Source organism: Onychostoma macrolepis, chromosome 25, assembly GCF_012432095.1.
Source record: "Onychostoma macrolepis isolate SWU-2019 chromosome 25, ASM1243209v1, whole genome shotgun sequence".
NCBI lineage: Eukaryota > Metazoa > Chordata > Actinopteri > Cypriniformes > Cyprinidae > Onychostoma > Onychostoma macrolepis.
The window spans coordinates 9,010,401-9,036,084 of record NC_081179.1 but is presented as its reverse complement, the minus strand read 5'-3'; the positions used below and the strand labels follow the sequence as shown (position 1 = coordinate 9,036,084).

At 37.0% G+C, this 25,684-nt stretch overlaps 1 protein-coding gene and 1 long non-coding RNA gene across 2 annotated transcripts; both read left to right on the top strand.

Moving 5' to 3' along the window:
- Nucleotides 1–1,746: 1,746 nt before the first annotated feature.
- Nucleotides 1,747–9,341, top strand: LOC131534585 (zinc-alpha-2-glycoprotein-like). The gene is made up of 8 exons (XM_058767564.1): nt 1,747–1,788; nt 2,653–2,739; nt 5,395–5,649; nt 5,837–6,115; nt 6,292–6,573; nt 6,654–6,770; nt 7,030–7,062; nt 9,021–9,341. Coding segments are annotated over exons 3-8 (951 nt in total). The 5' UTR covers nt 1,747–1,788; nt 2,653–2,739; nt 5,395–5,411; the 3' UTR covers nt 9,023–9,341.
- Nucleotides 9,342–22,155: 12,814 nt separating this feature from the next.
- LOC131534591 (uncharacterized) lies at nt 22,156–24,375 on the top strand. The gene is made up of 3 exons (XR_009269385.1): nt 22,156–22,397; nt 23,295–23,364; nt 23,466–24,375. It is a non-coding gene; the product is annotated as an uncharacterized LOC131534591 (long non-coding RNA).
- Nucleotides 24,376–25,684: the final 1,309 nt, after the last annotated feature.

The following is a 25,684-nucleotide window of genomic DNA, read 5'->3' as shown; positions in this document are numbered from 1 at the left end:
ATAATGTCTGTGTATATTATCCTTCAATGTCATACATTTGATTATTGTAATATTATATTATTATTACTGTAATATAAAAATAAAAAGTTCATTTTCTTGAGAAAGGTCATGCTTTCAAGAGAGGGTTTAAATATATTAATAAAGTGGATTCATACATGACTTTTCCATTAATATTTTTGAGACTAGGTTCATGTAAATTGAAATTAGTAGCCTATTGTAATCATTCTTATTTTATTTTATTAATAAACCAATACCTGTTTCCAGAGGGAATGATTGCGTCATATCATATGAATATACATTTTGGGTTGACAAATTTATTGTTTGTACTGAAATTAAGAAATTTTGATTCATGTATGATACTTGTTGCTGAAACCGTGTTGCTGAAACATTTAGTTGTGGTGTTAAAAGGGAAAATCCTAAGGACATTTTGTATTTTGCTGCTAATTCTTTATTTTTCAGTATTACAACAGTCTCTTGTGTAACAGCTTTTCCTATGTTCACTAAACTTTACACAGAACAAACGACTTTCTGGCAGTGTTCGAACTGAGGGGGCTGGGGGTCCCGGACCTCCCATAAGCATTAAGGGACCCCAAATATAATATCATTAGTCGGACATAAATTGTACTTTAATCTCTACGGCACTTTTCGGATCAAGTCAAATCACGTCACCTTTATCTCTGTAGCGCTTTATACATTGTTTCAAAGATATTAAATAGTAATATTAATATTGCAGTAATATAATATATAAATAAAGTTAATATTTCAATTATGCAAACATAATTAAATTGTGCTGTCAAGCAGCTCTAAAAAGAAATGGAATGTATTTACTCTAAGGACAAATAGACCAATTTGTTAGCCGAGGGTTTTTACATTAACTCCGCCCATCAATGCTGCGATCAACAGTGCGGACTGGCTGTATCAGTGGCGCAGTGAGTAAAAGACGTGAAATGTGTGCTGTTGATGCGAGCGATCCGAGTTCGAGTCTGCCTTTTGTCTATCTCGTGCAACTCCTTTTCCCATCACATACCAGATCAGAAAGGCATTTGTTTTCAATAAAAAATTAAGTAAATATTTGAAAAGTGGAAATTAAATGCCTCATTAATACCACTGTTTAGCTGTAGGTGTGTTTTTGTCCCAATAAAGTGGCGTTCATCAAATAAAATGTATGATAATTTACGCTCAATAAGTTATTGCACACTGTTTTATAATGTACTACAGTACTGAAGTATAAATATCTGCCACCTAACTACTATTTACACACTTGTTGCTAAAGAAAATGCTGCTATTTTAGTGTAAACAGAATTTATCATTAGTTGCACTTAGTGTAACTAGAATATATCACTTTTTCCAATTAGTGTAACTGCCAAAAATATCAATGTTCAGTTAAAGACAGCTCAGTGTTGATTCAGTTCTGTCCAATAGCCTATGTAAAGTTCTTCAATTATGAGTGAGTTCAATTGGGCAATATAGCATTGTTTACTAAAGTATGAAGCCTTATAACAAGCCTTTGTAAAAAGAATAGTTAGCACATTTGTTTGTAAGGTAACAACCTTGACAGCTGTGCTGAATTAATGTTTGTGTTTGTCATGTGACAATTAAGCATACTACTCTGAAACATATGTTGCTTATTATATACTGTTTCACACACTATTCTTTAAAAAACAGTAGGCAGTATGCACTGTGTACTGGGCAGTAAGCAGTAAGCAAGTATGCCATTTCGAACACAGCCTCTAACTCCCGAATTCCCTCATCATTAGCAACAAAAGTACAGATTTATATACGATAAAAGTAAGAGATTCATTCATCATACAGATTATAAGAGCATATGCGGAGTTTAGGGAGGCTGGGGGGCTCAACGGACAAAAATTAAGGAACAATACGTGGTTTTGGCAAGTTTCCTCGTAAACACACCCTGTATCCCAATGTGCATACTATCCACCCTATGCCCTAAATAGTACTGAAAATTACTAATATCACATAGAATTTAGGGTTGATAGTATGCACATTGGGACGCAGGCACAGTCTTAAATGAGTTAAAGCCCTTATTAAGCCCTAAATGACTATAAAGAGTTGGGACGAAAATCGGATATGTAGTAGGCTATCACCTATCAGATCCGCGTCATGTGCATCAGGTTTTAAAGAGACAGCGCTGCTTTTAAAGTGAAACCTACTGCAGTCTGTGACTGATGTAAATCAAAGAACAAAAGAAAAAGAGAAATCACTTGACTGCTCTGCTTGATTAATTTTTGTAGCTTAAATCAAGATTAATCAGTAAAGTTTATGCATACAATTTATAGTTTATGTTAAGTTTTTTTAAGTTTACTTAAATTAAAAGTTGTTATATTTTTTCATAGCCTATTAAATGTTGAAAATAATGACTTTCAATTACACTTTAATGTTAATTGGCTATAATTAATGGCTAAAATTGAGGGAAAATTGAGAGACATCAGTAGCGTTATTGGTATCAATGCTACTGGTCTTCGTTAATAACATTCTAGTAAAAAGATGCCTTTAAACACGTATTTAATGCCGTCTTTATGTTGTTTCTATATTAATTTGGAGGTTGATTTTTATTTATTTATTTTTTTTTTAATTGAATTTATTTTAATTTTCTCACAAATGCAATTGAGCAACTTTCTTTTCCAAAAACAGCAGATGGCGCTGTCGGTCAATTTACGCTAGTCTCCCGAGACCTGAAACACCTCTTTACCTTTTCAGACCAATATGAGTGGGGAACAGGTGAGTTTCTGTCTTACTATCTCTATAATTAACCATTTAGATGTTTTCACAAAGCGACCCTATAAGTGCTGTAAAGTTGTTAACATGATTGATTAGTTCAAAAATCAATAGTGACATGGCTAAACATTTAACTACGCAGTCTTTCCCTATAAAAACTGATCCATTCTCCGTACTTCTTATCCTCTGTTAGATCGCGGGATATAGAATATACATATATATTGATACGATTGTTCAACATTCAAAACAATGCAGGGGTATAACAATATATTGTGTCACAATGTATTGTAATATCAATCAGTCAATCAAACACACTTTATTTATAAAGCACTTTAAAAACACAGAAGTGGACCAAAGTGCTGTACAGAAAAATAAAACTCATACAATACATAAAATACAATTAAAGCAACATTAAGAGACCATAGAAAAATAACATAAATAATCAAATATCAACATCAGGTGTCAAAGGCCAAGGAAAACATTTATGTTTTAAGAGACGATTGAAATAAAGACAATGAAGAGGCCTGCCTAATGGGCAGAGGCAAATCATTCCATAATTTAGGAGCTGCCACACCAAAGGCACGGGCCCCACTAAGCTTACGCTTTGTTTTTGGCACATTCAGGAACAGCTGATCAGCTGACCTGAGAGAACGGGTGGGCATGTAGGGTGTAGCAGTTCAGAAATGTAAGGTGGGGCAAGCCCATTTAGGGATTTAAAAACAAATAGAAGAATTTTAAATTGAATCCTAAAATGTACGGGCAGCCAGTGGAGTGAAGCTAAAATGGGGTTGTCAGTCTCTCCACAGTAGTAAAAGAGTGCGAATGTTGTTTAAGTTACTGTTTATAAGGTTTGAGAAGAAGGCCTGTCTAGCTGTGGCTAGTTCCACATTGAAAGCATGAAGGCTGTCTTTATAGATGCTATAGTGAATTTCAAGTTTCGTCTTCCGCCACATCCGCTCAGCTTTTCTGCATTGTCTTTTCATACTCTGCACTGCTGATGATTTTTTTTTTTCCTTAGTATTTGAAACGGCACATGCAATTTGTCCTTTTTCCATTTGCGCTCAGCCCTATGGCACTCATGTCTGACAGCACAAACCGTGTCATTCAGCCATGGCTCAAATTTAGGTTTTGGCTGCCTGATTTTCAAAGGAGCCACAGTATCCATAACAGTTTGACAGATAGAGTGCAACCATGAGCTAAGCGCCTCTGAATCATTGCATATAGACTCCGGTATAGCACAGTTCTGACTGAAAACAGATGCAAACTGAACAGCAGTGGAAGGGTTAATGATGCGACAGGGGTGAACAGCAGCGCGAGGTTCAACTGTATTACAGGCAAGAGCAATATAAAACAATACAGGCATATGGTCAGAAAACAGTGTGTCACAGATCTCAAGGTTACGAACAGGCAAACCAAAGTATACTTAAAACAAGATCGAGTGTGTGTCCGCGTTTCTGTGTGGGGTCAGACACAGACTGCACCAGATTAAAAGAGTCAACGAGATATAAAAAGTCCTTTGCCATTGGGTTTTCAGGACAATACACATATACATTAAAATCCCCAACAATGAGGACATGATCGTATTTAGGCATAATATCAGCCAGAAAAGCAGAAAAGTCATTTATAAAGTCCAGGTCCGTAGCCAGCCTATTGAAAGGGGGGGTTCTTTTTTTCAAAAAGTGGACCTTTTTGCAGTTTTTCTCCTCCTTTTGTATTTAATTATGAGGTTCAAATACATAGCAAATTTCTTCAAAGAAAAAAATATCTCTCAACTAATGCTGTAAACTATAAGGAACCCCAGTTGGTACATCATTCTAATATTAAAGGTTAAAAATTATTTATTTCTAGGCTACTTTATCTTTTTAAGCTTTATCTTTCATGTCAAATTCTTACATTTGATCAAATTCAGTTTTAATAATAAGGGCTGTTATCAATCAAATTAAATAATTTACACTGCAAGATTACAACTGTAATAAATAATTTATGAGATTGATGTTTAAACAAATGTAAAAACAACAACAACAACAACGACAACGACGATAGCCTACTTTTAAACATGAAACTAAACCGCCAATAGGTGGCGGCAAGTGACCGTCTTAATAAATGAATCATGAACATATTCTGTTATTGTGTGTTTGCTTTTTATTCCAACATCTGTTTTAACAGGTATGATGTTTGGCAAGACGCAGATATTATTGCGCTTTTAATTTTAACTTCTATTAGGCTACTGTACTGTTCTTTTAGTCAATGTAGGCCTAATCAGTTCAATTTAATGGTGAAAGCATACAAGTTGACCAAGAAATGCTAAAGCACGAAATACTTTCGAATTTGTGTTTAAGTCTATTACGTCAAAATATTGCATCTAGGCGCTTAGCAATAAGGTGGGGTCGTGAAGCAAATATTGACAGCCTCTGAGTATATACCCTATTTTTCAACTTGGAGTTTTGCGCATTATTTCTGATATAGATTTGGTCGGACTCCAAGGTCCATATTAAAGTGAATTTAATGTCGAATTTGGCCCTTGGTGTACCTGTTTAGACTATATATAAATATGAATTACTAATATTAATTTAACAACAGTATTGACAGTGGCATAACAACAAGGGCTTTAAGCACAGCCCGAGGTTTAATATAATGTACTTTTTCTGTTTTTTACAGGTTCCCATTCGTATTGTATGCTTCTAACGTACATTAAAGGAGAAACGCCATTTCCTAAATTTAGTGCCACATTTATGTTGGATGATGTAATAGTAGGACACTACAATACAGAGACTAAGAACTATGTTGCAAGAGGAAATACTACAAATGAAGATGATGTGGTCGATCCAAAACACTTCAGAGCTATAAGTGAACATTTACAAAATCATCTTACGGACAGATCATCATATCTAAAACCTGTCAACAGTACAGAAGGTTAAGTTAATTTGGCTAAAACATAATTAGCTTTGACCAAATATTGCATGACTAAAATACCTTACTGCATGCAGTTTGACTATTTTAGCATTTATCAATGGAATATTAATGCTTGAAAATCATGACTCATCTGAACATATAAAAATGACCATCTTCACATATCTCCATTTTCTTTTATACCTAACAGGGCCTCTTGTTTATCAGCTGATGGGTGTTTGTGAGCTTTTTGACAATGACAAAAGTGGACAACTGGTCACCAAGGGTGCTTTTGGAGGCTCTACAACTGATGAACTACGTTTTTTTGATGACAAATTCACAATTAGTTATGATGTCAATTACACAGCACAAGAAATGAAACCCTTCCTAGACTTGACCACATGGCGTCATAAACATTTGTATTACCCAGCCTGCATAACAACATTGAAGAATTACCTTAAAATTAGGGGGACACAAGTGAACAGGAAAGGTATGCGTTTTTGTTATTTTATTTATTTTGTTATTTATTTTTTATTAAACTATTTCTTCAGGGTGCAATGCAATGTACAATATAATAAAGAAATTGTTAACACCAACTGTATTTAGATGTAGTTAAATTTCCTTATTAATCTTTCCACCCCTTCCCCCCTTTTCTTTATTCTGCAGTGAAACCACGAGTCAGACTTATTCAGAGAGCCTCATCAGATTCTGGAGGGTCTCGTTTGAGTTGTTTGGCAACAGGATTTTACCCTCGTCACATCAATCTGACCCTGTTCATAGACGGGCAGCCTGTAGCTGATCATGAGATCACTGGAGGAGATCTGCTGCCCAATGATGACGGGACGTACCAGATGAGGAAGAGTCTGGAGATCAGTGCTGCAGACAAACACAAATACACCTGCTCTGCCACACACCTCAGTCTGGACAACACACTGGATGTCATTTTGGGTAATGAATTCTTACTGGGAAAACAGATAAATTTAAAATGTTTTTCATTTGTGATCATTTTGAAATGTTTCATGTTACAGAGAATCAAGGGGAAACTTCTACATCAATGATTTTCTGGGTCCTCTTGGTTTTGGCATGGCTGGTGTTTGGGTCTATCATTGGAGCTGCTTATCATTGGAGATGCTGGAGATGTGCAGGTATGAAAAGACTGAAATGAAAAAAAACAAACAAGCTCTAATAAGTTCAGAGAGGATAATTATATATAATAATGGATTAAATAATGGACCTCGTGCCATCCCAGATGTATGATTTTCTTCTGTGGAATATAAACAAATAGAAATAATAATAATCTCTGTGAGTCCACTTCAGAAGACATTATTCATCCACTAGGGTATGGGTTACTGTTGCGTTCATTTTGTGTGGTTTTAATTTATTAATTTTCCTTTGGTTTTGTAGTTTGCTCTACAAGTGAATATTCACCTGCTTCCTGTGAGTAAAATTCATTTTATTTTTATATTTTAACATTTTTCTCAAGTTATAGTGCCATTTCAAAGTTAAAGATTAAATATGAAAAATTCCAGCTTTATTTACTACAACCCCGGTTCCAGAGAAGTTGGGACTTGTTAATTCTCTTTAACTTTTATTTAATTGACAAAAGTACAAAGAAAAGATTTCCAAAGTTTTCACTGAACAACGTAAATGTATTTTGTAAATATGAACAAATTTTGGTTTTGACTGCTGCAACACATTCCTAAAAAATTAAGACAGAGGCAAAATAAAAGTGAAAAGGTTATAGAATATCCATGTTAAGCTGTTTTGAAACAGTTTACAGTAAGGAGGTGAATTGGTAATAGGTCAAGCCAAAGTATCATGTTTGGGTATTAAAGGAGCATTTCAGTCTTTGCAAGCAAAGCGGGATCATGGCTCATCACTTTGTGCCAAATTTAATGAGAGAAGTGTCAAATAAATCAAAAATCACATTTCGCAATGCAAAATTGCTAAGAATTTTGGTCTTTCACTTAGTACCATACATAATATTGTGAAAAGATTCAGGGAATCCAGAGAAATCACAGTACATGTAGGGCAAGGCAGGAAACCTCAGTTGAATGTGCTTGACCTTTGAGCCCTCAGATGGCATTGCATAAGAAACCGTCATGCTGCGGTGTTAAAAATAGCCACATGGGCTCAGGAGTACGTCAGAAAACCACTGTCATTTACCACAGTCTGCTGCTGCATCAAGAAATGCAACTTGAATATCTGTTACTCTAGGACAGGGATGTCAAACTCAGTACCTGGAGGGCCACAGCTCTGCAGAGTTTAGTTCCAACCCTGCTCCAACACATAAACCATGTAGTTTTCAATTGAGCCTGAAGGACTTGATTAGCTGGATCAGGTGTGTTTAATTGGGGTTGGAGCTAAACTCTGCAGGGCTGTGGCCCTCCAGGAATTTAGTTTGACACCCCTGCTCTAGGAGAAAGCTATACATCAATTCTATGCAGCGATGCTGCTGGGTTGTCTGGGCCAGAGCTCATCTTAGATAGTTAAAAAGACAGTGAAAATGTGTGTTGTACTCAGATGAGTCCACTTTTCAACTTGTTTCAGGGAAAAATGAATTTTGAGTTCTCAGTCCCAAAGACCAAAGGGACCATCCAGACTTTCATTAGCAACAGAAGCAAAAGCAAATGTCTGTAATGGTATGGGGATGCAGCAGAGCAAACGGCATGGGTGACTGGAATATGTGCAAAGGTACCATTGACATGGAGGCATATACTGGGAATGTACAGAGACATATACTGCCATCTAGATGATGTCTTTCATGGGAAGTCCATGGTTATTATATCAAGATTCAAGACAATGCCAGGTCTCATTCTGCATGTGCGACAAAAGCGTGGTTTCGTTGACAGAGTGAATGTGCTAGACTGGCCAGCAGATCTGTCTCCTATTGAAAATGTATGGCTCATCACGAAAGGGAGAATCAGACAACAACAATCACAGACTCCTGAGCATCTGAAGTCTTGTATCAAGCGAGATTGGACAAAAATTTTGCTTTCAGAACTTTAACAGTTAGTATTCTCAATTCCTAAACAATTAAACATTGTAATTAAAAGGGCCGTTGATGTGACAGTGTTTAACATGCCTCTGTCCCAACTTTTTTGGAGTGTATTGCAGCCATCAAAATCAAAATTTGTTCATATTTACAAAATACATTTATGTTGTTCAGTGAAAACTTTGGAAGTCTTTTCTTTGAACTTTTGTCAATTAAATGAAAGTTAAAGAGAATGAACAAATCACAGATTCTTGATTTTATTGCATTTTACAAAATGTCCCGACTTCTCTGGAACTGGGGTTGTGGATAATATCCCATGATAAAAATGATCACATAGGCTTTGATTAAGAAATATGAATTAAAGACATATTACTTCTCTTTTTTTTTTTTTTTTTCTCAGAATCTGAGGAATATGTGGAGACACCATCATAACGTTTATGTATATTTGCTTATAGTGAGCTACACGGATGAGTGAAGAATCATCTTCAAACAATGAGCAAAAAAAACTTAGTTGCTTGGTTTTGTGATAAAAATTCAAAGAAATACAAAAATAAATACAAATACAAATTTGCTAAACAGTCCCTGAGAAGCGTTCTGAGATGTGCACAGTCATTAATTATATGGTGAGGCAAGAGTTTACAGTATTTTTAAAAAATGGTATGCTCCGATTTGTAACAGCGGGAATGATATGTATATAAGATGGCTGTCACTAGTAGTATAATGGGATCTAGTGAAGTGTAAAGTCAAACAAGGTTGCATTTGTGTAGAGCAGAGATGGTATTGTTTTTAGTACTTTGCAGTTCTACTTTTAGACTGTTTTATGAATAACCTTATGCTCTTAACCTCAGGTTGTGTTCAAATCCCTATAACACTTTTGGTATTCCCAGTCAAAAATGACCGGGAACTGTACATCAGTTTTTGAGTAAAAAGAGCGTTATTTGTGGATAATTTTGTCAATATTAAATAAAATATGAAAAAAATGTGCACTGTTTTATCACACTAGCATGCTCTAATGTTTAAACAAGTAATTTGTTTTAAAAGCTTTTATTTTGTACAAAATTTTAAAACAAATTGCAAAAAAAATCACACTTGTGGTGTTCCCGGTCAAAAATGAGTGGCCTACAAAAAATTGCTTATAAATTTCTTGTTATGCAATATTATCACCTAATATTGGTATCAATCTTTTTGTCAGCTTGTTTTCTTTCAATTAGGACTGGTTTTGTGTTTATTCTTGAAACTGATTGATCGTAACCCTCATTGATCTGAGCCTAGGGTTAGGGTTCTTCTCACTGTCTGTAGCACGAGGCAGTACCTGTAAACCAGTCAGGTTGCACAGGTAGTCCAGCTCCTCCAGGATGGCACATCTACTGTAAAAGGCAACAATAGTAGTGTTGACACAGTACCATCTAAATAGAACAGTGTAAACTTAAATTTGTTTGACTTGTTACAAAACTTGTTATTCGACACAATGACTAAGTGTGGCTGCAGAGAACACATATTTGCTGCTTGATAACAACATGACATTTTTTTTCTGAATGTGCTACCATTTCCAACAGCGTTTTAACAGGTAGGATTCCATAAACTTTAAATTAAGTACAGTATACAGGGGCTGTGTATGAAATGTTAATGTTATTTTAGTTTTGTTGTAGGATCTCAACAGACTGTTTTGCAAAGATATTTTTGTCATTATAACAGTACTTTGATTGCAAATTTGATTGAATATATTTTTCTTTTTCTTTTTCTCCTTCGTACCAGATGAGGAAGATTTTGTGTTTTGAAGAGATTTTGTTCTGTTTGTTTTTTCTGCCTTTTTTTCTACCAGTTTTGTGTAGCTACTCATATAACTTTTGTGAATACACAATTCCTAATTCACTGGGTAAGACCTAAACAGTATGTTTAACATGCCACTAACCACAATTATTATTCATTTAATTGTTTGGGTTTTTATACTATAATATCTGTGTATCTTATGTATCTTATTTTTCTTTGTACTACATCTCCCACAATTCCTATTAAACTGCATTTCCATATATGGTTCACTACATTACCAATATTCCCCTGGTTCCCTACTTCCTTCCTTTGTCCCTTTTGCATTGGTGAGGTGTGGGTGTTTGAATGGACTCCCAACCATGTCTTCTGAGTCCTTCCCTTAGGATGCGTTAAGTAAGTTTGTTTGCCAATTGTATAGTTTGAATTTGTTTATTTGAATTGCATAGATATTTAATCTGAATTTGGATTAAGTACAATATTGATGTTTATTGATGAATTGATTGTATGAGTTTGATTTTCTCTTTTGTGTTGTTTGTAGTGACTTAAAACCATCCTCTCTATCCTGTGCATCCTGTTCATCATGTCCATCCTTGTAGTCCTGCTCCATGTGAATTTGTGAACTTCATGTCATGTGAATTGCTAAAGATTTGAGCTTCTTCAATTCAATGGAATAAAAGAGAGCAAAGGACTGGTGTTTTTTCCAGTGTTTAATCAGACAGGCCACCAAGTTTCTTCAATTTTAACGAACTTTGGATATTTTAACATCTCATATTCAACAGTGTATATTATCCTTCAGTGTCATACATTTGATTGTTGTAATACTGCATTATTATTATTGTAATATAAAAATAAAAAAGTTCAACTCGGGTCAAATACAAAGATAAGTTTTACATTTCTTTTTCACAATCTGAAGAAAGTCTGAACATTTTTAAAATACATTTCTATCTATGCTGCTTTATGTCTTGACACAAAGTGACATAGATGAGTGGAGAAATACTTTCAAACAACAGACAAAATATATTCTGTAAAATTATCAGTTGAAATGTATAAGTAATTCTTTTAGTCAGAAAAGCTAAACAAATGTTAAAGGAGAAGTTAAGGCCTGTTTATAGTGTAAAGGTTCTCCATACCAGAAGCATTATACATGACTAGCAAAACATTAACAGGTGTAAAGGCTTTATAGACAATTGGAAGAATTTTTGGGGCAGACCTGACCTGTTGAAAAGAGATGGTGTTCATCCCTCTTGGGGTGGTGCCGCTCTTCTCTCTAGAAATATGGCACATAGTCTTAGAGTTTGTACTTGACTAACTGGAGCCCAGGTCAGGAAGCAGACAGACTGGCTAAACCGATCGTCTGCTAGCCGCCTCACGCCACCAAAGTCAGTTAACTCTCAGCACATAGAAACTTTTCACCTAGATATCACACTATAGAGACTGTGTCTGTTCCCGAACTAGAAAATACAGAAAACATCCAAACCAAAGTAATAGTAACAATTTAATTGATGTTCAACAAATAAAAACGATATAATACAGATAAACACATGATAAAGCTTGGCTTATTAAATATTAGATCCCTTTCTTCAAAAGCACTTTTTGTAAATGATATGTTCACTGACCATAAACTAGATGTGCTTTGTCTGACAGAAACCTGGCTAAAACAAGATGATTACATTACTTTAAACGAGTCTACACCCCAAGATTACTGTTACAAACATGAACCGCGTCCAAAAGGTAAAGGGGGAGGTGTTGCTACAATTTATAGAAATATTTTCAGTATCTCTCAGAGGTTGGGTTTCAAGTATAATTCGTTCAAGTAATGGTGCTTCATATAACGTTATCCAAAGAAACAAGTGTTAATGATAAATCCCCTGTGATGTTTGTACTGGCTACTGTATACAGGCCACCAGGGCACCATACAGACTTTATTAAAGAATTTTCTGATCTTCTATCGGAGTTAGTGCTGACTGCAGATAAAGTCCTAATCGTTGGTGATTTTAATATCCATGTTGATAATGACAGAGATTCGTTGGGATCAGCATTTATAGACATTCTAAACTCAATTGGTGTTAAACAACACGTGTCAGGACCTACTCATTGTCGAAATCATACTCTAGATTTAATACTGTCACATGGAATTGATGTCAGTGGCGTTGAAATTTTGCAGCAGAGCGATGATATCTCAGATCATTATCTAGTCTCCTGTATATTCCATATAGCTAAAGCTGTAAAGCCAACTTCTTGTTACAAATATGGTAGAACCATTACCTCTACCACAAAAGACTGCTTTATAAATAATCTTCCTGACTTATCTCAGTTCCTCAGCATATCCAATAGCTCAGAACAACTTGATGATGTAACAGGAACTATGGACTCTCTTTTCTAGCACTTTAGATGCGGTTGCTCCTTTACGCTTAAGGAAGATTAAGGATAAGAGTCCAACACCGTGGTATAATGAGCACACTCGCCCTAAAGAGAGCAGCCCGGAAAATGGAGCGCAGCTGGAGGAAAACTAAATTAGAGGTATTTCGTTTAGCTTGGCGGAAAGTACCCTATCCTACAGAAAAGCATTAAAACTGCTAGATCTGATTACTTTTCGTCTCTTCTAGAAGAAAACAAACATAACCCCGATATTTATTCAATACAGTAACTAAATTAACGAAAAATCAAGCATCAACAGGTGTTGGCATTTCCCAAGAGCATAGCAGTAATGACTTTATGAATTACTTCACTTCCAAGATCGATACTATCAGAGATAAAATTGTATCCTGCAGCCGTCAACTACAGTATCGCATCAGATAGCGCACTATAGACCCCTGAGGAACAATTCCACTCATTCTCTACTGTAGGAGAGGAAGAATTGTATAAACTTGTTAAATCATCTAAACCAACATCATGTATGTTAGACCCGATTCCATCTAAACTACTAAAAGAGCTGCTTCCAGAAGTCATAGATCCTCTTTGGCTATTATTAATTCATCATTGTCATTAGGATATGTCCCCAAAACCTTCAAATTGGCTGTTATTAAGCCTCTCATTAAAAACCACAACTTGACCCCAAAGATCTAGTTAATTACAGACCGATCTCAAATCTCCTTTTCTGTCAAAGATACTAGAAAGGTAGTATCCTCACAATTATATTCCTTCCTAGAGAAAATGATATCTGTGAGGAATTCCAGTCAGGATTTAGATCGTATCATAGTACTGAGACTGCTCTCATTAGAGTTACAAATGACCTGCTTCTATCATCTGATTGTGGTTGTATCTCTTTATTAGTTCTACTGGATCTTAGCGCTGCGTTCGACACTATCGACCACAACATTCTTTTGAATAGACTACAAAACTTTGTTGGCATTAGTGGAAGTGCCTTAGCATGGTTCAAATCGTACTTATCTGACCGCCATCAGTTCGTAGCAGTGAATGAAGAGGTATCATATCGATCACAAGTGCAGTATGGAGTACCTCAAGGCTCAGTACTAGGGCCGTTACTTTTCACGCTCTATATGTTACCCTTGGGAGATATTATCAGGAGACATGGTGTTAGCTTTCACTGTTATGCTGATGATACTCAGCTCTATATTTCTTCGCCCGGTGAAACACACCAAATTGAGAAACTAACGGAATGCATAGTCGATATAAAAACTGGATGACGAGTAATTTTTACTGCTAAATTCTGAAAAACAGAGGTGTTAATTATCGGACCTAAAACCCCACATGTAACCTAGAACATTATCTAACACTTGACGGCTGCTCTGTCAATTCTTCTTCATCAGTCAGGAACCTAGGTGTGCTGTTCGATAGCAATCTGTCATTTGAAAGCCATGTTTCTAGCATCTGTAAAACTGCATTTTTCATCTCAAAAGCATATCTAAATTGCGACCAATGCTCTCAACGTCAAATGCAGAAATGTTAATTCATGCGTTTATGACCTCAAGGTTAGACTATTGTAATGCTTTATTGGGTGGTTGTTCTGCACGCTTGATCAACAAACTACAGTTGGTCCAAAATGCAGCAGCTAGAGTCCTTACTAGAACCAGGAAATATGACCATATTAGCCCGGTTCTGTCAACACTGCACTGGCTCCCTATCAAGCATCGGATAGATTTTAAAATCTTGTTAATTACTTATAAAGCCCTGAATGGTTTAGCTCCTCAGTACTTGAGCGAGCTCTTATCGCATTATAGTCCTCCACGTCCGCTGCGTTCTCAAAACTCTGGCCGTTTGATAATACCTAGAATATCAAAATCGACTGCGGGCGGCAGATCCTTTTCCTATTTAGCACCCAAACTCTGGAACAGTCTACCTAACACTGTTCGGGAGGCAGACACACTCTGTCAGTTTAAATCTAGATTAAAGACCCATCTCTTTAGCCTGGCTTACACATAACACATTAATACGCTTCTATTATTCAAATCCGTTAAAGGATTGTTAGGCTGCATTAATTAGATCAACCGGAACCGGGAACACTCCCCATAACACACGATGTACTCGTTACATCGTAAGTTGAATGGCATCTGCGCTAATGTTTGTCTGTTTTTTCCTAGTCTGTTTCTCGGTCCGTGTCCGATCAGATGGTGGGTCGGCGCCGGAGGTGACGTCTGCGGCCCTGATCGTCGGCGGAGACCAGGACGCCCGGATGACCCCAGAGATATATCCCCAGATATATCAACCAAAAATAACAAAATAACTAAAATATAATAAAATACCTAACTACATAATACTACTATTGTTAGAAATTGCAACAAAATTAAAATAGAAATATAAACTTTTGAACTGCGGGTTTCGTCTGGTCAGAGGAGAACTGGCCCCGACTGAGCCTGGTTTCTCCCAAGGTTTTTCTCCATTATGTCTCAGAGGAGTTTTGGTTCCTTGCCGCTGTCGCCTCTGGCTTGCTCAGTTGGGGACACTTAATTTCTAGCGATTATCGCCGATTTGATTGCACAGATACTATTTAAACTAAACTGAGCTAGACAATGACATCTCTGAATTCAATAATGAAATGCCTTTAACTGAAAATTGAGTGTTTAATCTTATCATTATACATTACTGACACTCTATCCTCCAATTTGATACTGTTAAGTGCTTTGACACAATCTGTATTGTAAAAGCGCTATATAAATAAAGGTGACTTGACTTGTAAAGCAGTGAACAATCGCTAATGACCCAAATTCATGGAACAAGCCTGTATATTTCACTGTTGAGCAATTGTGAGTGCTGACTGAAGGACAGCATTCTTCATCTTTTTCTGCTTTCACTTCCAATCCATAGGTTCCATGTGACGTCACAGTGTTTTATCGCTGCCATTTTTGTGTCCGAGTCACAGCTGCGCGACCTGTCAGTCTATGGTCACAGCAGCCACAACTACCAGAGGAAGATCAACGAAACACTCCCAGAAGGTTCACAAGGTTACAATATGCCCGGGATATGTTGTGCTGTAACAACAGTTGTCAGAAAAACCCCGATCGACAATTTTATTTGATCCCAAAGAGGTTAGATCAGCGGAATAAATTGTTGGCTTCAATCAGAAGGCAGCACTGGCAGCTAACCTACGGTCAGAAAAGGATAATAAGAGACAATTGTGATTCTTTATATGAGAATAAAGGACGCTAAAATATTTTTATTGTACCACATAGGCTATGTCGTTTGTGTCTGCAGTTAAGTGTATATGTGTATAGATATATATATATATATAGTGACGGGAGGAGCCAACGACAGACACAGTGGGTGTGGCGTCAGGCCTCGGAGAGGCTTTTATTAAACAAAATTACTAAAATAAAGTGTCCAGGGGGAAGAAGTGTCCAACGAAACAGGGGGGATCTGGTGTCCTCGTTGTACTGCGGGGCTCGTGAAGGAGGGCAGTGTTCAGAAAGGGAAGGGTCCAGGGAAGGGGCGGAGTCCGGTGGCCGCACGCGCTCCCGCTCTGGTCCGGTTACGAGGGGCGGCGGCTTCTTCTGAGCAGCGGCTCTTCCTCTTCTTCCTCGGCCTTTGGCGGGACTTGAACGGCCCGGCATCCTGGCGCGACGGCCGTAATACGGGTGCGGCTTTCTCCCGGACCGCGGGTTCTGCAGCTCACATCTCCGGTGGCGCGACGTCCCACCCTTCCTGGACCCACGAGGACACCAGCGTGCATGCACGGGGGGAGAGACCGGTCTCTCGAGGAGAGGCGCGCTCGGCATTTAACGGCGGCGGTGATAAGGCTTCATTCAGTCCAGCTGTGCCTCATCACACGCCGCCAGCCCGCGTTGATCCCACGCCCCTCCTCTCATCCACCCACTCCAGTCGGGAGCCTGGTGAAGGGCGGCGAATAAGGGACGGGGTGGTGATGATGATGAGGGGGAGGGCCACCGACATGTCCATTAAGAATAGACAGTTGAAATATCACAAATATCTTCTTTTTTTTTTTTTTTTTTTTTGTAAATGTGACTTTTATCCTATTATCATAACACTGTACAACTAAACAGCATGTGAAGCAATAGGAGACCAATCCGGGTACAGTTGATACACTGTGTCTCAACCGTACCCCAATGACATGCTCGGACATTTCTCTAGATTATGAAAATACCTTGCATGGCACAATGTCATGCAATATGTCTATTTTTAGAGCACAGAGTAACGTTTGCAGTGATAGATGTTACGTTTAACAATCATGAAAGAATACTAAGATATTCATTGAAGAAGGGACATAGTGAAATTAAAATCTCACCTTGGGAAAAAAAACTTTTGCCAATATCTTCGGAGTGGAAAGACGCACACATTTCAAATTTCCCACAATCAAAGAGAACACTAATACACATGTGTGGAGCAAAAATCACGGCTCTGGGTTATTGTGTACACAAGTTATTTAAGGTGTTTTAACTGTACACGTCTCAAATGTACTCAGTCTACCCTACATGACCTAACTGTTACACTTGCTATCCTAAAAATACAATCAAGTCCGGGGATCGGTGTGGGAAATAAAAGGTAATTTATTATTTCAATATATTAATATTATAAATCTCATAGAGATGTGCTGTGATCATTGTCACATCGGACACAAATATGGCAGCAAGCATAGCGGAAGTGACGTCTTTGGAACCCATAATAGCTGCTTCAGAAGGTAAGATTTTGAAAGTCTTATTTAAAACTCATTGTTTACTTTCACTGAGAATATGTATTAAATAATATCTCCTCAAAATAGTTTCAGTAAATCACAGATCAATTGACCATATGCATGGAGCGCTATTTAGAACTTCCGGATAAAGATAAGCCAGCTTGTAATCTTCCGGTGAAGCTCATTTTATATGTGCTAGACTCTCACAGAAACCTCTCCTGCCTCATTCTTATCAGAAACTGAGAAACTAAATAATTGCAACACCATAAATAATGATAGCGGAATTAACATACTGTTTTATGTTATTAAAGAACATATAAATTCATATGCAGTCTGGTAATCCGAAAAGTACCAAGACACGTACCTGTACATTTAAATGCTGACAAATAAACACTATCGTAACTGTTCAGGCAGTTTAATCTCTTAAATGACATCGTAATGGTATTCTCGATAATCAATATCTTACCTTCATAGCATGAATACATTTTTGAAATCTTATAAAATGTTAAAGCCTTTATTATTTCTCATCTCTGTGCAGTAAAATTCTTGTATTCGCTGTAGGCTTGTATTCGCTTAGTTTTGGTTCATTTTTGTGAAGTGGTCCTGTTCAAGACGAGACGGCAGCATAAAAGCACAACGTTTTGTTGATATTGTGAGTACACACAAATAAACGTAGACCCTTTACAGTTCCAAATCATTTATTACTCTTACCTTTATGAGCAAAAATTACGCATAGGCCTATTTAAAGTTATTTCCACTGAAAAAAATGCAAGTGATCTCACTGGCGGCGACTTGTCCTTCAAAGCGCACTTTAGCTTCCATTCTCCACAAACTATTGCATCTAACTATGCATCTAACAGGGGGGGGCATGTTTACCATGGTGTAGCTTCTCCTCTTCTTTTCAAAACAGTTTGAAGACGTCTGGGCATCGAGGTTATGAGTTTCTGGAGTTTTGGTGTTGGGATTTGGTCCCATTCTTGCCTGATATAGGTTTCCAGCTGCTGAAGAGTTCGTGGTCGTCTTTGACGTATTTTTCGTTTAATGATGCGCCGAATGTTCTCTATAGGTGAAAGATCTGGACTGCAGGCAGACCAATTCAGCACCCTTTCAGCAGTGCCTTCCAAAACATGCAAGCTGCCCATACCATATGCACAAATGCACCCCCATACCATCAGAGATGCTGGCTTTTGAACTGAATGCTGATAACATGCTGGAAGGTCTCCCTCCTCTTTAGCCCGGAGGACACGGCATCTGTGATTTCCAACAAGAATGTCAGATTTGGACTCGTCTGACCTTTTCCACTTTGAAACTGTCCATTTTAATTGAGCCTTGGCCCACAGGACACAACGGCGCTTCTGGACCATGTTCACATATGGCTTCCTTTTTGCATGATAGAGCTTTAGTTGGCATCTTCAGATGGCACGGCGGATTGTGTTTACAATGTGGTTTCAATGACAGAGGCTGCATCCGAAAACTTAGGCAGCTGACTTGCTGCTTCGCTGCCTTATGAGGCAATGACTTTGCAGGCAGCGTTTTTGCACGAAGGCACCTCACGAAACTGATTTCGGACAGGCTTCTGAGGCAGCGTGACGGTTTAATGATCTACAACAAAATAGAAGGAGTTTTGGTGATAACTAAATGAATATTTAATTATTGTAATACTAATTTCTCGCTAGAAATAACATCAAAAGTGCAAAAAGTTCATCAGAAATATACATTTACACACAAACTAACCACCAAACGCAACTTTCAGACACCATCTTTATTTTTTAGCTCAACCGTCACGGAATGGAACTCACAGGATTGTGGGATATCCAAGGCAGCAAAGGATTCATCTATGCCGCCTTCAAAAATCGATCAGATGAAGGTATTTCATGAGACAGGAACTGAAGCTAACTTTGGATTCGGATGTGCCTTGATGCCTTCCTACCTTGTAATGTATTCTCCGAAGGCAGCATTTTTCAGTTTTCGGATGCAGCCAGACTCTGCCTCTCTAAGACATCCCTTTTATAGCTAATCATGTTACTGACCTGATGTCAATTAACTTAATTTGTTGCTAGATGTTCTCCCAGCTGAATCTTTTGAACATTTCTTGCTTTTTCAGCCCTTTGTTGCCACCGTGCCAACATTTTTGAGACCTGTAGCGGGCATCAAATTTGAAATGAGCTCATTTAGTGGATAAAAGTGTAAAATTTCTCCATTTAAACATTTGTTATGTTCTCTATGTTCTATTGTGAATAAAATATTGGCTAATGTGATTTGAAAGTCTTTTAGTTTTCATTTTATTCAAATAAAAAAAAAAAACGTCCCAACATTTCCAGAATTCGGGATGTAGTCTCAAAAGCTCCAGAGATGTGTTGGCATTTCTTTTGGGCTTTCATATGTAAACTTATTGTCTGAAAAATGCATTTCATATGTATTGGAGCTGCTAAAAGGAAACTTAAAGATCATTTGACCAGGCTTATCATTGTCCCACAGCTCACAATGACTCTTCATCTGATAAAGATGATGATTTGTCAGATCAGAAAAGACCTAACCTGTGTCCATGGTCATGTTCTGTCAATCTCAATATGCCATATTTTAACCAACTGAACATACTTTCTGTATATTTTTTCCCACATGACTAATAGTCTTCCCATGCATGTAAAGGCTGAAAATCATGCCTCATTGCATAAAAGATGTAAGAAACAATCTCATCTTCATTTATAGGAATGTATCTCTACTGCGATATCATATGTGATGCTAAATTCAGTAAATGATTTCTCTCCCCTGCCTTCAAGGGATTATGATTAAACTTGGGGTTAAAAAAACATGTAGAGTTCCATATGTAGGCTATTACTTTGTATGGACTCTTTAATATTAGTGTAAATTAATAACAACTTTGCTTTGTTTTCAAAAGTAACCCTACATGAGTTTGTGACTTCACTTTCGATTTTTAACAATCCCCTCTAAAAATCAAACATCCTCAACAAAATGATTTCTAAGCTGAATAATAACTGTGCTGGCTAACAACGTAAGAAAACAACACCTCTGAGATCATTTTACAGCACATGATAACACAAGATGGCACCAGCTGCATGTGAAACAAGATGTGTGGTAGCCTACGAGAGACATGAATGTTTTGCCGGTTTCAAACTGAAACTTTCAGTTCAGAATTAAATATTCTAGACAGTGTCACCTTGTAATAATCACTTTAATCTGCTTCTTCTAAAACAGACATTTAGCTTGAGTGAACAACATGCTGTTACACAAGAGGCAAGTATTAAGCTGAAACATAGTAAGGAATATAGCTATATCGGCGCAAGCACAGGGTTGGGGAGTAACAAAATACAAGTAACGTTTATGTAGGCCTATTTAAAATGCAAAATATGAGTAACTGTATTTAGTTATAGTTACATTTTAAATGAGCGGTAAGACTTTTAATATATTATTGTTATCTTATCATCAACTAGACTGAGAGATTGATTTGTTTTTCTTGGTTTGACTGTTAAATTGTGTTTTCTGTAAGATCTCCAGTGATTTCATGATCAGTTACAGGCTGCCCATCTCTGAACGTGGTCGGGTTGATGTGATGACCTAACCAAACAACTCACGAAACCCAGAAGACAGTGCTTTCTGGAGGACAATGATTTCATAAAGATGACATTAAACTGGTCTCCTGGCTCTCTGTGGTCATGAATTCACCAGCTTAATTATGAATTTGACCTCACTTATTAAGGTGGTAGCACATTCTGATGGCCATATTGAGCTTGTCAGGATGAGCTACTCCTATATCAGGCTCAGAGATCAAATGAATGTAAAATAATTTTTGTTGAAGAAGCCAAAAACCTTCCCATTCTATATCGCTAAATATGTTATTCCAAAAACTCACACAAAGAAATCTGGGACCTATTAATAACTGTACGAATGTCTTTGTTTGACATGGTATTGAAAAGTCTTTGGTCAACAAATTATTTATTTATTTATTTGTTTGTTTATTTATTTAACAGGGACAATACACTAGGCATTGTTACACACAGACAACCGATGCCATGTACATAGGGCATATGGCATAAAGCTAGTTTGCAGCCCTCGTCCCTAAGTTAATGTCTTCCTGAAGAGCATCTAGAAGAGCTAGTTCAAAGAAATGTAAAATGTAGGACGCCCAGATTGAGGAAAAGTTTCTATCCAGTGACCATCAGAATGTTAAATGGTTCAAACGCTCAATGACCCCTGACATCACGCTATACATTCATATTTCATTTTTCAGCTACTGACACATGCGACTTGCACAGACTTTTTCCACAGTAGGGTAGAGTGGGGGAAAACGCACCCATGGGGTAAAAGCATGTCCCATGTCTGGTTAGCATATGTTGCAGTATCAGCAATTTTTAAAATGCTTGTTTTTGTTATTAAAGGTACACTGTAAAAAATTGTTGTAAAAAAACAGCCAAAATCTGACAGTAACATACTGATTTCCATTAAAACAGTAATGTTCTGTAGAAAACAATGCATTATGGGCAATATTTTTCAGTTTAAGAAATTGCTGTTAATTTACAGCCAATTTTTAACAGTACTCTACTGTATTTAAGTAATACGGTTTTTTGCTGTTTGCGGTGCATTATGGGCTGTGTTAAATACAGTACAATGCAGTATTTTTATATATATATATATATATTTTTTTAATTGGGTGTACAACTGCGAGTACAAGTTTGGTCAAAGTGCGTTATGTTTTGTCAGTTTGGTTAATTTGCAATTTTCTAGCATCCAAAATAATTTTCAGTCAGGTAGCCTACTTGTGATGACATTTTTTTACAAACGTCATTTGTAAAGCACTTTTTTCACGAAGAGGAAAGTTCGAAGGACATCTGCTTTACATCGCCATTCGCCATCCGAAGTCCTTCAACTGCACTGACCTGCATCTGCATCTGTACCTACACGGTAATTAAAAGCATTTTCTTATATTCCTCACCAGTATTTTATTCAGGTATTATTACCAGAAGTAATGTTATGACATCGATGCTCAGCAAGCTGTCGAGCTAGTGAGTGTATGGTTTTAAATGGCCCTTCAGTGCTGAAATGTGAACATTTCATACATATTTACACACATTTACAGTCACGAGGTTGTAAACGTCTCTTCACCGCTAAAATGTGTGAATAATTCAAACATATACACGCATTTTAGTCACCAGGTTTTATCAAGTTTGTTTTAGATCATCTCTAAACTAAGACGTCGTTGTTGAAAACTGGCCAGTTAACAATCTGTTGCTCATTGTTAATGTCTTCAAATTCCACAGAAAATCACTAAACAAACTTGATGTATGAAATGTCGATTATTTAAAGTTAGTTTAAAGGTGACATATGTTTAAAATGAGAATAGTTTTAGTGTTTAATATCCACAGCAAAAACATATATTTTGATAACTTGATTTGCGATTAGACATTTAGGTGCAAAGATTGATACAGGTTGTAACCAAAATCAGCCATTATACTTGTCTTTTTTCTGACATATTTTAACGCCAGAACGCCGTTTTGTTTTTGCGCACAAAAAGTATTCTTGTCGCTTCATAATATTAAAGCTGAACCACTGTAGTCACGCTGACTATTTTAACTATGTCTTTACTAACTTTCTGGGCCTTTAAAAGTGCAATGACTTTGCTGCCTATGTGCGGTTCAGATACCTCTCAGATTTCATCAAAAATATCTTAATTTGTGTTCCGAAGATGAACGAAGGTCTTATGGGTATGGAACGACATGAGAGTGAGTAATTAATGACTGAAATTTCATTTTGGGTGAACTAACCCTTTAAAACATCTTTCAAAATGTCTGTTCCCTACAGGTGTGTGCCACTGCAGCTGACGTTGAGACAACCCTGACTGTACCCGCAAGTCCTCGCCTGATTCTACTTGGTATACATTTCATTGATTGACATATTACATTTCTATTTTTCTTTGAATGTACAGATGTTTATGCAAGGTGAGATGCATGTTGCTATTACTTGAATTTTCAGGTGGAACTGGGCAAGTCACTTTTGGGCGCTGGATGATCACGCTTGAGGGTCGTGTCATATCTGAAGGCATCACATCAACCTTTTTGACGGGACTTGCTGCTGTATTTGCAATATACTATATGCTTAACCTCCAATATCAAGAAGAAGCAGCCTGTACTCTGGAATTCATTTAGAGGTGAGACTGCTTGAATTTCCTTTTCGTCATTATAGCTTTTCTTGAGTTATAATTGCTAAAACCTGCATCACCAGAAACCATTACTTTGCCTAAAGGGATAGTTTGCATTTATACCAAGATGGTATTTCCTATTTTGAGTAAATACCTGTGAGCGATACCATCTTATGTTAAAAACCATCTTATGTTGCTTATTGTGGCTTGCAAAGTTTTTGTTACCTGACCCCATGTTCCGCTACTATTTGTTTGCCCAACATTTAACCCGCTGACTAGGAGATTTCTGATCACAGGCCTGCCTTAGTTAATGTCAGGCTTGTGATCAAAAATCTCCCTGCCAGCTAGGTAATTGCTGGGCAAAAATGAGTAGCAGAACAGGGGGTCAGATAACAAAAACTTTGCAAGCCACAACACAACAAAAACGTTAAAAGAACAATACAAATGAAATACATGAGCTGCTTTATGCCTTTGTCTGATCTCACTGCATCTTTATTTATATTTATTTATTTTTTATGCTAGATTATTACTGCAGTGGAGCTGATTTTCAAATCACACTGCTTATAAGCTTGAATAGAGGCATAATACTGTCTCCTGTGCATAGTAATACACTTGTAATTTTTAACAAGTAAATTACTTCCAAGATATTGAAAAACAGGCAGCAAAATTTGACAAAATACCTCATGATGTCAGTACTAGTTATTAACATAATGTGCAAAACCCAAACTACCCTTTTAAGCTTACAAGGTGTCCCTTATAGTTTTTCATTCAGTCTCTGACGCTTGTAATTGCAGGCGCTTCATTGGCATAAATCCCGAAAAAGGCACAAAGGCCACCGGGAAAGGTTGTCCCGAAAAATTCTCCACAGTGAATGCACATGTCTCCACACTATTGAAGAACCTAATCGACTTTCAGTGGGACTTCATATAGGTCAGTGAGCTCTCCTCTTGTTTCTGTCTGTGTTGTTTTGACAGACTGATGTTTCCACATTAAACCACAAAGTTCATTTAAAAAAGTAAAAGTGTGCTAAAAAGAACAAAAGCAATACAACCTTTAAAAAATGTTTCAGGAGAGTAAAGGAATGAAAATCAAAAAATTAAATGCTATCAAATCAATAGACCAGTGGTTCTCAAATCTGTCCTGGAGAACCACCAGCCCTGCACATTTTGCATGTCTCCCTAATCTATCACACCTGATTCAACTCATCAGCTCATTAGTAGAGAATGCAAGACCTGAAGTGTGTCAGATATAGGGAGACATACAAAATGTGCAGTGCTGGGGTACTCTAGGACAGGTTTGAGAACCACTGAATTAGACCAACAACAGTTGATTCTATTGTAGCTGAACATTTGTCTGGGTGTTAGTTATTCAGTTTCATTACCATCTATACAAAAGGCAACATCTTAGGAATAATTTTGTGCTGTAATATAAACATGGACCATTCAGTGAATCTGAACAGTAGAAATGTGTAAAAAAAAAAAAAATAGTCAGTGTTATGGAAAAATGAGTTGACTTGAGACATGCAGGAAGCGTTTTGTTAGTCAACACTATCAGCAATCTCCTTGTTATCTGGGTTGTGCTCTACATTGACAATTCTAGAGTTATTTTGATAAAATATTTTGTTTGCTGATGTTTTACAGGGGTACCAGTTGGAATACCTCAGGAGACAACATGCAGCCAGGTCGTCATGGTTAAGTGGGTGTAAAATGACAAAGTCATTCACCTAGGACTAGAACTCTTTTAAAAGGTACACGAGCCTCCTCACTGGAATGTTTAAAAAAGTGCTGAAAAAACCCTGAACAAATGTTTTTTTTTCACTAAAATGTTTCACTAAATTTGTTGCATGTTAGTGCAGATCCAAAAATGTTCAAAAAATGTTAAATGTTAAAATGTTTAATGTGTTTGACCTCAGGTTGTCATGTTTGGAACTTATTTTATGTTTGTGTCTGTTATTTATTTTTTTATTGCCATTGTTTTTATTTATGTTTTTTTTTTGTTTTTTTGTTAGCCAAAATCTGTTTTCTTCTGTTTTTTTTTTTACCTTTTTTAGTTT